We start from the raw sequence: 13,870 nt of genomic DNA on the forward strand, positions 1-13,870 counted from the left end.
CAGCAACCATTGAAATGCTCAGAGCACAGCAGGGGAGATTAATACAAACAGATGGATTCAAGCACACGGCCACCAGCAGGAGGGTGCACAGCCCACATCTCATCTGGACCCGCATTTGTTAAATATTTCTAAAAAAACATTTCTAAGCCAAATGTCTGCCTACCTCTGTCTGCATAAGGAAGTCTGCATATTTACACAGAAACACAAACATATATTAATTGGTTTCTGTGTTGATACATACAAATGTAGTAGATTCCAGTGTCAACAGTTCTGCCTGGGGAAAAATGAAGGAAGTATGACCAGGTGATAAAGTGCTGAGCCCAAGAGAGAGGACTTATTTCCATCATGTCCAAGGAACTTACAGAGGACAATGTTCTACCATGGTTCCTCCCTGCTTCTCTCTTTCTTCCTTCCTTCCCTCTCTCCCTTCCTCTTATCTCTCTTTCCCTCTGTCTCTGTCTCTGTCTCTCAAGCCCTCACCCCCCTTTGAGCTTCATTATATTATATGCCCTACTTTCTTAAATATGAAAAACACGCAGACAGCCGCATTTCCCTAGACCCCCAAAGCCTAGTTTAAATTCTCTGTATAGAGTTGCTCAGTGCATACTATTGCCAAATATACTTATGGCCTCAAGTAGCTAAGAAAAAAGATGTAAGAAAATAAGGAGTCTAGTGGAAGGGAGAGCCAGATAAAGGCGGACCATGAAAATGGCCCAAGGGCCATGTTAAAGCATTGTGACTCAATCAGGGATTCCATCCTATAGATGATGTGAACTGCCAAATGAGAAAGCCAAAGTCAAATTTATGATTAGAATAAAGGGACCACTGTATAGCAAGATTTGGAGTGGAGATATCAATGAGGAAGATTCTTACAAAAATCCAAAGGAACAGGAGCGAATCACATGCCACAAATTAGGAAACCAGGTGGTTGATGATAGGAGAAACTGATGGAAAAGCCAGCAGAAATTCAAAAGAAAGGGTCACATTTTGCTTTGGCATTGCACTTCAGGCGTGTGTGAGACAACCAGGTGGTGATGTCCAAGAGCAAGTAGATGAAGTTTGGAGGAGATATAATTTGGGAATTGTCAACTTGTAAGTAGCAGTTGAAGGCACAGAAGCATAAAGCAATTGCTCATGCATAGTATGTCAGGTGGGACACAAAAACCAAGGCAGAACCAAGCCTGACATTTGAGGACAGAGAGCCTGAGAAACAGCAAGCAGTGTGAGAAGAAAGAGTGAAGTCATGTCATGGAAGCTAACAGAAGAGAGTACTTCAGAGACATGATGTCCAGAATAAAATGCTGCAAATGTCAAGTAGGGGGAGAACCCAAACTGTGTGTCAAGTAGCATGTTATTCATGATTTTATGGACAGCAATTTCAGCAGCAAAACATCCATCAGCTGAGTAGCAAAGAAAAGGTGAGAAAGTGGTGGCCACAAATGTAGAAGCCTGGCTTTGAAGGAAAGAAGACCTCAAAAAAAAAGTTGGTAAAGTCAAGGGAAAGATTTTCTCAATGTGGGCTTCCCCAAGTTTATAGGTTGGAATGATGGAGCCTGTAGAGAAAGAGAGCATGAATATGACTTTGAGGATGCTAAGCTGGGAGGCTAGAGAATTGAGAGAGATGTCATTAATTATGGGACAAACTCTCCCAAATGGAGTAATCCTCACATACTTTTGATTTGTCCCACAAGCTCAGATATTTTGACACTCCCCAGGTCTGATCTTCGGGCCAGTTCAGGAGAGGCAGGATGGAGGAGAAGGCTCAGAGTTCCATGAAGTAGCTGCCGGGCAAAGTACGAGCACTCACATTCTGGGTCAGGGGAGCTTCATGGAATACAATCTTAGACACAGGCTCAAGTGCTGGAGCCAGGCATGACAAACTGGCAATAGTGTGATGTACATCATCGACATTTTTTTGACGTTTGTGGCTTTTTATCTAGTACCATGTGTCCATCAGTGCTTAGTAATAATTCAGAGGCTATTGTCTGCCTTTTAATAGCCAATTGTGCTGCTCTTACATTGATAAAGCTAACTTAACTAATCAAGCTATGAAATCAAGATCTGCCTTGGGTATGCCAGGCCAAGAAAACCAAGATAGTCCTCACAAAGAAAAGACTATGGATTTAACAGGAGTCCAGTAACTCCCACAATGTACTGAGAATTCTACTCATGATCCTGATACTGGCTCTGCCAGTGAGGGGCTCTGCTTTATTTCATGGAGAGGTGATAAGGCTACAAAATTACTTTATTTTCTACAAAGATAAAGAAATCATGCACCTGTTAAAAGAGCACAGAATCCTGAAAATACTATGGTTCATGTCTCCCATTTGATTAATATGGAGAGTGAGACTCAGAGTTAGCAACTTCCAGACCTTTATCAACGAGCTAGTGACATGAGATCCACTGAACAATGAGAAGATGGCTGCCATGGTGTGACAAGGCTTCTGTGCCATCCGCTCATCCCTTCTGGACAACAAATCATGCCTTATGGAGCTCAGAGCTAGACACGGAGCCCTCATAATTTCTAGACTGGAGGACAGGCCTGGGAATGTGTTGTGGAGAGGGGAGAGGAGGCCTGAGGATGAGGTGAATGGGCACAGTAGTAAATTCTTCCATCAAGATGTCCTACATGGCCTCATTACCCTCCAAGTCCCTGCATTTGTTAGAATACTGTGTTTGTTTGTGAGAATGGCCTCCCGTTAGCAAGCTCAACCAAAAGCCTGTGGAAATGGCTTTTGGGCCCCAAACTCCTAACACAAACAAGGGAAAATTACCCAGCAGCTCACACACTGCCTGCTTGAGCAGGGTTCAATGGAGGAAACCCACAGAGATAAGCTCAAGAACAATGTATTGACCCATTCCAGGGCAGAGCAGAGGGATCTAGCTAGGCTGCTGCCAGATTTTAGGAGAGGGACCCAAACTTTGGGCTTATATGATTAGGAAAGCACCAGCCCCTCTTCACGTGGGATCAGAACTCAAGATCTGATCATTTGGTGTGGCAGAACTCTGGTCATCTGCCCTCTTCTTCTAAGTCAACATTCATACTTGGGGAGCAGCAGCCCCATTGTGGCATGATCAAGAGTTAGAGTTCCAGTTTATGACACGACATCATTCCCCCAAGATTGATTGTCTTCAGGATTCAGCTTGAGCCAACTTCCTTGGAGCTCTACAAGAGGCCAGCTTCCCTGTGAGGCCAGCCTGCAGAGAACGGCTAAATCAGGAATCAGCTGAATATATTAATTATCACCATCAACCCCTTCTCCACACTCCAGCCCAAGGCAGGTTTCCTAATCTCAAACCTAATCATGGCACCCCCACTAAAAGCCTTTAGTGACTTCCCCTCAATGGCTTGATATAGTACAATAGCTCTGCCTGGGATGCAAGGCCTTCCATACCCATCTCACCTCTCCATTCAGGCTTGCCCTCAGCACCTCCACCCCTAAATGCACTGAATCTGCTATCTCTCACCATTGCTCACTATAACATAAGTTTTTCTCCATCCTGCTTGCCTGGTGAATTCATAGACACATTCTCCCAAATGTCCTCATGAAAAATGACTGGCACCTCCTCCATGCCCTGAAGCTACCGTTGCACCTGGTAGTTGTTTTCATATCTGCCCATCTGGAGGTATCTAAGTCAGCATCTGCAAAGAAGGTACTAATGAATAAGGATGAAGTGCACCAACTGTATACACCCCTCCCCAAAGCTCAGGCTCCAGGCTTTTCTGCCCTGCCAACAGCCATAGACCACAGTTCTCATAGATGGTGAAAAATCTACTACTATATATGAAACATGTTACATTTAATTATTATAAAGCTACACACTAGACAAAAGGTAGTGCAGGCCATTATCTCTGAATAGTTAAATATATTGATGAGAAATCTCATTATTCCCTCCACGATGATGTAACCAAGGCCCCACGACCTACTGAAAGCACACTCTGACTGCAAGTACCCAAGAACCTGGGGGAAAGACTTGTGCTCATACTTCCCCAATTAAGGCACCAGTCTCTCACTTGTTCCAGGTATGTGAGTTGAACAAGGGTGGCGAGGGGAGGGAGGAGGAGGAGGATCTGTAAAAGAAAATGTAGGAAAAGGAGGCCTCTCTTTGGGAAATCTTTTATTTAGATCCACCACCTACCCACCCTATGACCACCACCACCCCACCTCCCACCCCCTACATCTCAAAGTCATAAAACTCAGAAGGGGCTGCTAATGACATTTACAAAGTGGCAACAGGCTTCTGGCTGTCACAGAGCACACTATCCGGTGAGGGAGATATGGCTATCACAAGGTTTTTACCAATGAGCTGAAGTTCTTTGTTCTTAATGCATGCTTTATTTTCAGTATGGTTTCCTTGGCAGTTTAAATAATGATTAAATGAATGCCCCATTAATAACTTTATGAATTAAAGGAAGTATATTTTAAGAGAGCTTTGTGCTGGTACCAATTGCCCTGATAAACTGTTTCCAGAGTTTGATGGGAATCAGTTTCAAATAAATGGTGATGTTTAAACAACTAGAAACTTCAAGGGCCATGATTACACAGCCACGAGCACCCTCTTGCTCTGTGGTTCATTGGCAAATTCACCTGGCAGGTACCTGCTTAGATACCCATGTAGGAAGTGCTTGGCTGCTGTCAGCTAAGAAGACACCTCAAGATGTTCTTCAAACCTTTTCCCAGTGCTTTCTCAGGACCCAGGATCCCCAATCTGGTCTAAGATCTATCAAACCTCTGATGGAAACTCTGGGGGAAAGCCCCACCATCAGAACCAGACCAAGGACCAGGCGAAAGACCTTGTCACTAAAGGCTGTCTGTCCAAGTCAGCATGACCCACTCCAAGACAGAGATAACAGCTGTGCTCATTCCTCCACCACCAGACCATCTCTCAACAGATTTAAGAATCAAATATTTCTTCTTTGAGGAACTTCCAGATTCTTTCAGCATTTTCTCAGGCCTCATTGTATTCCTGCAAAACAGTAAGTCACAGCAACGACCCCTAACTTTCAGCCAAGAAGATTGACCTTGAAGATGTCTTTGATTCTCTAAAGATGTGAGGCCTCAGAACACAGGAAAAGGGCAACTTACCTAGTATCATCTCTGGACTCAGCTCTGGAAAATCAGTTCCTGTGCTTGGCTTACTCTACCCTGTTCTCTGGGCCTCTCTGTTGGACACTGCCATACCCAAGTCTTAGGACTCCAACTCATTTGCTGGCCTCAGTGTCTTATCACCAGATTCAGCTTTGGGAAACTAGAATTCCTATGCCGAGCTCCAGATCAGCCCACCCTCCAGTCTAGCTACATTCCAGCTCTGCTCCTCATGGCTTAGTCAGGCCTTACACAAAACTCCCCCTACAGCTCCAGATCAAAGGATCTGACAGTCCATCTACATGCCCAAAAGTACCATAAACACAACATGGCCAAAGAAAACCCTGCTCTATCTCATTAAATGAACCAGATATCTACTCACTTTCCTAAATCCGGAACCCAGAAATCACCCTTCTCCCACACCCAAGTCATCCTATCCAGTTGACACCTAAATAACTTTCCAATCCATTCTCTCCTCCCCAAGCCCATATCTGCTTCTGTGTTTTTACCTGACTGTCAACACTTCTTCTGGGGGACTCCTTCTATCCCCTGGTGTAATAATCTTGTCACTCACATGTAAGTGATGTGATTCAAGCGGGGCTGACCCCACCACCCTGATCCAGAGATCCAAGCCAAGCTAAAGAAAGTTTTCCAGCAAATTGCCCATGAACATTGATACAGGCCCAAGCCTCCTCAGATTTCTGACTGAGCATAGAGAAAAGGCTATGCTCCTCCCAGGGCTTATGAAGAGGACCAAGATAGGGAGGTTGCTGTGAGACTTCTTACTGTCACATGTAGACAGTATGAAACCATGAAGAGATCAGCAAAATCAAGGGATTAGAGTGAGTGGTGAAGACAGAAGGGCAAAAAAAGAAGAACCCTGATGTCATCGTTCAAACCCCGGAATCCAGCCACCCCAATTACATGAGTTTATAAATTCTGTTTCATCATAACCAGTTTGAGTAGGGGTCTGTCTCTGACAATTGAACACATGGATGAGTCTCCCTGCCTTCAATCTTATCTCCTGTATTAAGCTGCTAAGGCTATAACAAAGTATCACAGACCTAACAACAGAAACAACAGAAATCTAATGTCTCAAATTTCTGGAGGCTGGAAGTCCAAAACCAAGGTGTCCGCAGGATTAGTTCCTTCTGGAAGCTGTGAGAGATGATGCTTCTCCTCTAGCTTCTGATGATTAGCTTGCAATCTTTATCCTTCCTTGGCTCTAGAAGCATCACCCAGATCTCTGCATTTACCTTCAAATGGTGTATGTGTGTGTGTGTGTGTGCATGCACTACAAGTGTGTGTGTCCAAATTTCCTATTTCTATAAGGACACCAGTCATACTGGAGTAGGGGCCCACCCTACTCCATACGACCTCATCTTAACTAATTATATCTACGGTGCCCCTATTTCCAAATAAGGTCACATTCTAAAGTACTGGGAGTTAGGATTTCAATGTATGAATTTGTTTTTGTAAGAGACACAATTCAACCCATAATACTTCTCATCCCGACTCCAGCTCTTCCCCACATCAGAAGCTGTTTATGCTCTACTTCAGATCCTCATCCTCACCTGCCTCTTGGTCCAGTGACCTCTGCAGCATCCAGTTCAGCAACACTCTGATGGGCTTCCCACAGGTGCAATCTGATGTCACCCCATCTCATGTCTCACATCATATCTTCTTGCATTTCACTAGAGCTGCTCCATTCATGTGAAGGTGTGTTCAGTGTCTATGAATGCATAAGTCCATGGGGCAAACCTTTGACAAGTGGTATACAAGAACCAATAGGTAAATTCTTCTTTCTCCTTCCAGACAGAATGAACTGAGGTACTTATACAAAAGATCAAGTAATCAGCTGCCTCTTAAAAGCATCCAGCTCAATAACACATCTTTGAATTGCTCTCTGTTCTTCATTGTCTCATTCCCTGGGCCTCTCAATCTGTTCCCTGGGACTGCATTCTCTAATAAAGAAAAAGCCCACAAGCCACTACCTCAGTTTCTGCTTTTAGGGAAATCCGGGCCAATTCAGCCACACTATTCTCTCTAAATATAACCTGACCATCCCATTCCCCTGCTTAAATCCCTTCGGTGCCTCCCTTGCTCATAAGGTTCAAACTTCTAGATAAAAGCAGGAAGACAGCGGTCATCTGGTCAACCTTCTTTCATGCTGTAACAGCCCAAGTCCTTGAGTTTGGAATCCATCAGATTGGGTTTCAAATCTGGCTCTTTTTGAGAACTTGGTAAAGTTTTTCACCTCTCTAAACCTCAGTCTCTTCAACTGGCCCATTTCAGGGTTGAAAAAAATCAATGTATGTAAAGTGTCTAGCAGTATTTGGGGCACTAAACACATTGAAGCCAGTATTACTTACAGGTGAAGAATCAGAAACCAAGATGCAACCACCAACAGCTCTGAAACCTGGGACCTAAATCCTGTAAAACCAAATGCCCGCACTCCACAAATAAGAAGCTGAAGTATCATTCCCCACTGCATTTATTCCACAGATGTGCAGGCACTCTTCTGAGTGCTAGACAGTTAATAAAACATACAAGGTCCCTGCCTTCATAAGGTTTGCCTTCTAATGAGGGAATGAGACACTCAACAAGGAAGTAAATGTGCAGGTCATAGTATGCTGTGTCCTATAGCATAAAGTAGGAATACAGAGCAGGGGTTGGGGATGTATTATTATAAGGTGGTTAAGGAATTAATTGTCTGATAAAGGTTCAGTTAAGGTGAGGGGAGCAAAGCCAACTTGGGCCAGCTATGGACTGTGAAATTTGCTCTGAGTGTCAGAAAGCCAATGACAAGCTTTGACCAGAGATGTGGAAGGATCTGACTTAGGCTTCAAAAGGCTACTCTGACTGAGCCAGCAGGGAGGACACTGCAATAATCTTGGTAGAAATAATGGTGGCTTGGACCAAGTGGCAGACAGGGGTGGTGAGAAGTGGTAATTCTGAATATATTTTGAAAGCAAACTCATTGATGTAGGGTGTGAACAGAAGGTTGTTCCCAAAGACTGTGACCCAAGCAAATGAAAAGAGGGAGTGCCATTTAATAAAGTAGAGGGACTGAGAAAGAAGAAGTGAGGAGGCAAATCAGGAGTCTGCTTTTGAACATGCAAAGTTGGAGATGTCAACTGGACATCCAATAAACACAAAGCAGAGGCTGCATATACAAATTCAAAGAGCAGGGAGAAGTGCAGACCAGAGATTCATATTTGGGAGCATTAGGGAATGAGAACAGATGGGCCTTTGTGGCTCCCTGGGGACATGCCAATGCTCTGAGGTCAGAGAGACAAGAGTCTAAAAAAGGAGCTTGAGAAGGAGGTGGGGTGAATACTTACTGTGGTGTCCTGAAAAAGCCACAAGCAGAGAGTTTTAAGGAGAAGAGCCTTACTGCCAATGTCACCAGTTGGTCAAGAAAATGAGACAGAATTGACCATGGGATTTAGAAAGCTCTGTTTGGATGGACAGGTGAGTACAAAAGAGCATGGGAGGAAAGGAAGCAGAGACTTCAAGATTAGACAAGTATTTGGAGTTCTGTGTAGAGGAGAGCACAGGAAACTGATGATGCTGGAGTGACGTTTATGAGTAGATGAGAGGGGATAGGATATAGTGAACAATGGAGGTCTTCTTATTAATGGTAATTCTTCAACAGTATCCAGGGTGAAGTGAAACTGGTGCTAGACAGGGAGTGCAAATCATTCCAGCCTCTTTGGAAATGTTAAGGAGAACACATCAAGAGCCTTGAAAAATGTCCACACCTTTTGACTCATTAATTTCACTTCTGGAAATCTCTTCTAAGAAAATAATTCTAAATACAGAAAAAGTTCTCTGCATTGAAGCTCATTGCAGAACTGCATAAAATAGGTCTAGAAACATCTAAATATGCCACAATAGATAATGACTAAGGACACAGAATGGGTCTAGTCACTGGACTATATGCTCCATAAGGACAAGGACAGTGTCTATTTTATTTACCACTGTCTCCCCAGCACCCACCATGTGTCCAACTTATTTGTTGAATGAATATAAATTCTTACACGATTAAGCAAAACAAAATATAAAGTATTCCCTAGGTATTACATATAAATATGCATACACTGACAGTATTATCTAACCATGTTAAAAAAATAAAACAATACTATATATTTTTAAAAACTAAAGAAATGACTTCTCAAATGTAAATAGTGATTTTTTTTGGGTGGTGGAACATGATTTCCTCTTTCATTTTAGTATTTTATATTTTCCATACTTTTAATAATGAATACATTACTTTTATAATAGAAAAAAAACTAGCTAAGGTCATTTCTTGAAAAAGGAAGGGCTAGAGTTAAACAAGATTTAAGCTCAGACTACCAGGATTTGATAAGGCTTTGCATCCACTGAGGGTTCCCAAACACTCTCTGAGGGTGTGGGTCTCCAATTCCAGCACTGGCATTCTTCTGAAGATGAGCTCCTCTCACTACAATCAGGGACCAGTTCCTTAGCTGGGCCAGAGAAGAGAGATTCTGTTCAGAAGGACCAGTTTTCACTGCAGTATTTTCTAAACTCTTAATTGGTTGTCAAAAATAAAATCCAGCAAGACTGACTGAAAACTTAATAATACAGTTCTAAGTGAAACAGAGCAGAATACAGTTAGACACGTTCATAAGAATGTAACTATGCAAGCTGCTCATATGGCAAATATTTATTGAAGGCACAAAAAGACTTCAGAAGAAATATGTCTAATACAGCCAGAGATGAGACAAACAACCAAAACTGAATCCCCGTTTTTTGCAATTCCATTATAAAGTCATACCTCCAAAACTAGGATTCCTAAATGTCTACCCCAGATCCCACAGTGGTTATCTTCTGGTGCACAGGGAGTAGCTCTAGGCTCCAGGGCAATCTGTTTCCTAGTGCAGAGCTTCTCAAACTTGAATGGGTGCACCATTAACTTAGATATCTTGATAAAATGCAGATTCCAATTCAAAAAGTCTGTGGTGGGATCAGAGATTCTGCATGTCGAACAAGCTCCAGATGATACTTAGGCTTATGGTCTTCTGAAGACACTTTGAGCAGCAAGTTCCCAGGGTGCTTAGCAATGGGAAATCCCAAGGGTCATTATGAACTGGGAACAGGAGACAGCCATTTAGCAGGCTGTGTCAACCTAAGCAAGGGGAGGGGAGCACAGAAGACACTCAATGGGGCTTCCACCCACTACCCCAATACTTAATGCCAAGCACCTTCACAAGATGCAAAGCCTGGTATCCTGATCCTCAAGCATGCCAGCACCCTAAAGTACTCTTTTCCTCAATTACCTTGACACCAGTGGAAGCAATGATGTGAAGCAGACTCCAGGCAATTGCGTGAGATCTGGAGGGGCCTGAGCCCCCCAATTCCTTGGGGAGCTTTGTCAATGACATCTTGCTGGATGGTTCTTAGGGCCTGGGCTTTGCTGGCAGGTGGTTACCTGGAGCAGCCAGCAGCAAATGGCACCAGAAGACAACCACAAGTTGCATCCAAGAAAGCTATTCAAAGGAACAAAATTGGAGATATGACCAAAACCTGGAACAAAAAAAAACAGCTCCAAGAAAGGAGCTGGTGGCAAAAAAGATCACTTGTCTTAGGAGTTGGCTGCCTAGGTTTTTGGTCTGTTCAATCTTCTGCTTTCTGGCCCTTTGCCAGATCCCCTGTGTGGAACCAATCCCAGGAGCCTCACAGTGAGGCCCCTTGAGGGTTCTTGGTACCTGAATACCCTGCCCTGGGAGACCATGGTGGATCCACACACTGTCCACTCTGCAAGAGTATGAGTGAGTCTAGCCAGGCCTGGACATCCCATCCAAGGTGGCCCACGAGCAATCTTGACAGTTCCTTCCCTGCAAGGGAAAGTCTCCACACAGATAAAGCCTTGGATCTGGTTTGGCATCCAGAAGATTGAGCTATGACCTCTATGGTGAGATATGCACACTCATTGAGGTCCTTTCTCCATTTTCCCTGGCTGACTGGAGTACGGGAGGCCCCCTGCTCCTTCCAGCCAGTATCCCATTCATCCAAACTCCAAGTATTCCCTGCTCCTGCCACTGCTGAAGGCCATTGGGAGGTGCAAAGTCATGAGGAGGCTTTGGAGGAATCATAGCATGTCACCTAGGGAAAGTCAGTTCAGTGGTCAGAGTGAAGAATGAAGGAGGCTGGAGTGATAGCCTTTGAGCACTGTAGGCCTCGACAGCGGGTCAACACTGGAGAGGGTTGCAGAGTCCCTGGCCAGCTACCTTGTCAAGAGAGGACTTGGGAGACAAGGAAGTGCAGGCAATAGTGGGTAGCTACAGCAGCCTGGGCCCTTCCCATGCTGGATGGAGCATGGCACAGAGTACCTGTCCTTGGTTAATTGTTCAGCAAAGGCATATTTCCCATATGTCTACTATGGCAAAGCTTTCTGGAGTTCTCTCCTTGTGCCAGGGCCTGTCCGAAACACAGAGGACACAGGATCTATGACAATAACAAATGTCACGCTCAAGGTCCTCACAATCTTTCCAAGAGGAGATACTTGCAGGCTTATTTCCATACAAGGTAACAGATGAAATGAAAGAGAAAAAGTATGGAGTAGGGTGTGAATCCTGGAATTCCTGCTGCTCAGGGCTGATTTTCCTACTGCAGAGGAGTGTTGAGAACCCAAGGGTACCAAGATCTGTCTTCTGCAGCTGGATGTACTAAACAGATAATAGTAACCCCACTGTATTGCCTCCATAGAATTCTTTATCGATTACAATGTCCATCCAAAAACATCATCTTTCACAGAGATTAGGGGCTGACCAAGGTCCAAAGCTCCTTCCACATGCTCCTTCCATCACCTCACAGTAACCTTGCAGTTTCATTGGTATAGGTGAAACTTCTGGGTTCCCAGGCTGGGCATCTTTTGCTGAGTTCCCAAAATGAACTCTACTATCTCCAGTTCTGGCATTTGCTCAAGCTGTGAGGTGTACTGTGACCTGCAGTATCCAAACTCAGAATTTTCCCAGGAATAAATAGCTGAACCATCTGAATATCAGGCTTCACAATGCATATGAATGCAAAAACAGACTTACCAACCAATCTGGGTCCCAGAAAGCCATTAAAGATGGAGTGCCACCCTCAGCTTGCAGCATGCTCACTTAGCTAAGTGAAGGAACCTGGCAGGGAGATACCTTGGACCTGGCTAAATGGGGTTGGACCTGCCACTGAGCCTGAGAGACGCTTTGGAGACATCCGTGTGTACTGTGGACAAGGGCAGCTGCTCAGACTCCTCCACAGGGGTGCTCTGATGGCAAGTCAGCACCAGCGCCTTAACCTCCTTCTTGAAATTGGTGTTGAGAAAGCCATAGATGAAAGGATTGACACAGGTGGAAGCCATGGCGAGCAGATGGCACACCAAGAAGATGAGGTTGCTGTGACAAATGGGGATGGCCTCATGGTACCAGTCCTCCAGGCTGTTGAACACATGCAAGGGCAGCCAGAGCAGGGCAAAAGCAGCCACCATTGCCACAAGGATCCTGTTGATCTGCTTCATCTGCCAAGCCTGTGAGCTGTAGGTGCCCTTGCGGAACATCCGCCTCCGCTTCCGCAGGCGCTGGTAGATGCGCACATAGCAGACCAGGATGAAGGCCAGTGGGATACAGTACTGGAAGAGCAGCAAGAAGGTGGTATAGATGATGCGGGGGTGGTCCAGTGGCCAGGACTCAGTACAGACCACCTTATCCTCCAGGAATTCTAGAGCTTTGGAGTGGTTCTTGTGAAAGACATTCTCCAGGACACTGTTGGCTAAGAAGGGTAGAGAGAGGAAACAAGCAATGAGCCAGATAACCACAATCCCCAGGTAGGCCTGTGAGATACTGGGCTTCCAACCTGTTGGGTTGATGATGAGCTGATGCCTCTCCAGCGCCACAAGGACAAGCGAGAGGATGGAGACTGTCACTGACATACACTGGATGAAGGCTGACATCTTGCAAAGGGCCTTGCCAAAGACCCAGTAGTCCATGATCGTGTAGATAGCTGTGAGCGGCTGGCAGATGAGACACATGAGGAAATCAGAGAAAGCCAGATTGGCGATGAGCAAGTTGGTTACATTGGCCTTCTCCTTCTGCCTAATGGTCACATATATCAGGCAGAGGTTGCCTAGGACCCCCACAATGGTCTCAATGCTATAGGAGGTAACAATGAAGACCATCAGGTCTATGGAATCCTGGCAGTGGTCAGAGAAGTTGTACAGGATGCCCTTTGACTTGCTTCTGTTTTGACCCTGCAGGGATCCTGGGAGCAGCAAGGATGAGAAGTGAGAGATGTTCATGGTGCATGTGAGAAAATATCAGGAGATTCAGTAATGACACCTACAAAGGAAAGAGACAAATGGTACTCAGGGGTCGTGCCTCCTGTGTGGAATTCAGGGAGGAGCAGGGTCTGGGTAGGCGTAGTCACAGCTGCTTCAACCCCAAGGCTGGGACTTAGAGAACCTGAGACTCGGAGATGTAAAGCAACTTACCCATAGTCATACAGCTAATAAGTAATGGTGCCCAGATTCAAACCCAGGTCTGTCTGGTGCCAGAATTTGTTTCAAAAATTCTCCTGTTAGATTACTCAGGCTTTAAAACAGCTTGATGATAAAGGAGTCAGATCATTGTATGCAAAGTTCAGGAATAGAATAGTTCCAGGAACATGAGTAGAAATTCCCTTGTCATATTTTATCCAAATAGAGATAGCAGCAAATGCCAAAGTATGCTCGGGACTTTTCATGGCACACCATGACTTCTAGGATAGAACCAAATTCT

The 13,870-nt window shown here is 44.7% G+C and overlaps 1 protein-coding gene across 1 annotated transcript; it reads right to left on the reverse strand.

Annotated features, from left to right (window-relative positions):
* Positions 1-12,264: 12,264 nt before the first annotated feature.
* On the reverse strand, positions 12,265-13,392 carry NPY4R2 (neuropeptide Y receptor Y4-2). The gene has a single exon (XM_016142780.2). It carries the CDS (start codon positions 13,390-13,392, stop codon positions 12,265-12,267), a length of 1,128 nt encoding a protein of 375 aa, XP_015998266.1.
* Between the last annotated feature and the right edge of the window lie 478 nt (positions 13,393-13,870).

Source organism: Rousettus aegyptiacus, unplaced genomic scaffold, assembly GCF_014176215.1.
Source record: "Rousettus aegyptiacus isolate mRouAeg1 unplaced genomic scaffold, mRouAeg1.p scaffold_m13_p_6, whole genome shotgun sequence".
NCBI classification, from domain to species: Eukaryota; Metazoa; Chordata; class Mammalia; order Chiroptera; family Pteropodidae; genus Rousettus; species Rousettus aegyptiacus.

What these genes read in the sequence shown, in the direction of transcription:
- NPY4R2 (XM_016142780.2), bottom strand. Translation starts at nt 13,392, where the DNA reads ATGAACATCTCTCACTTCTCATCCTTGCTGCTCCCAGGATCCCTGCAG.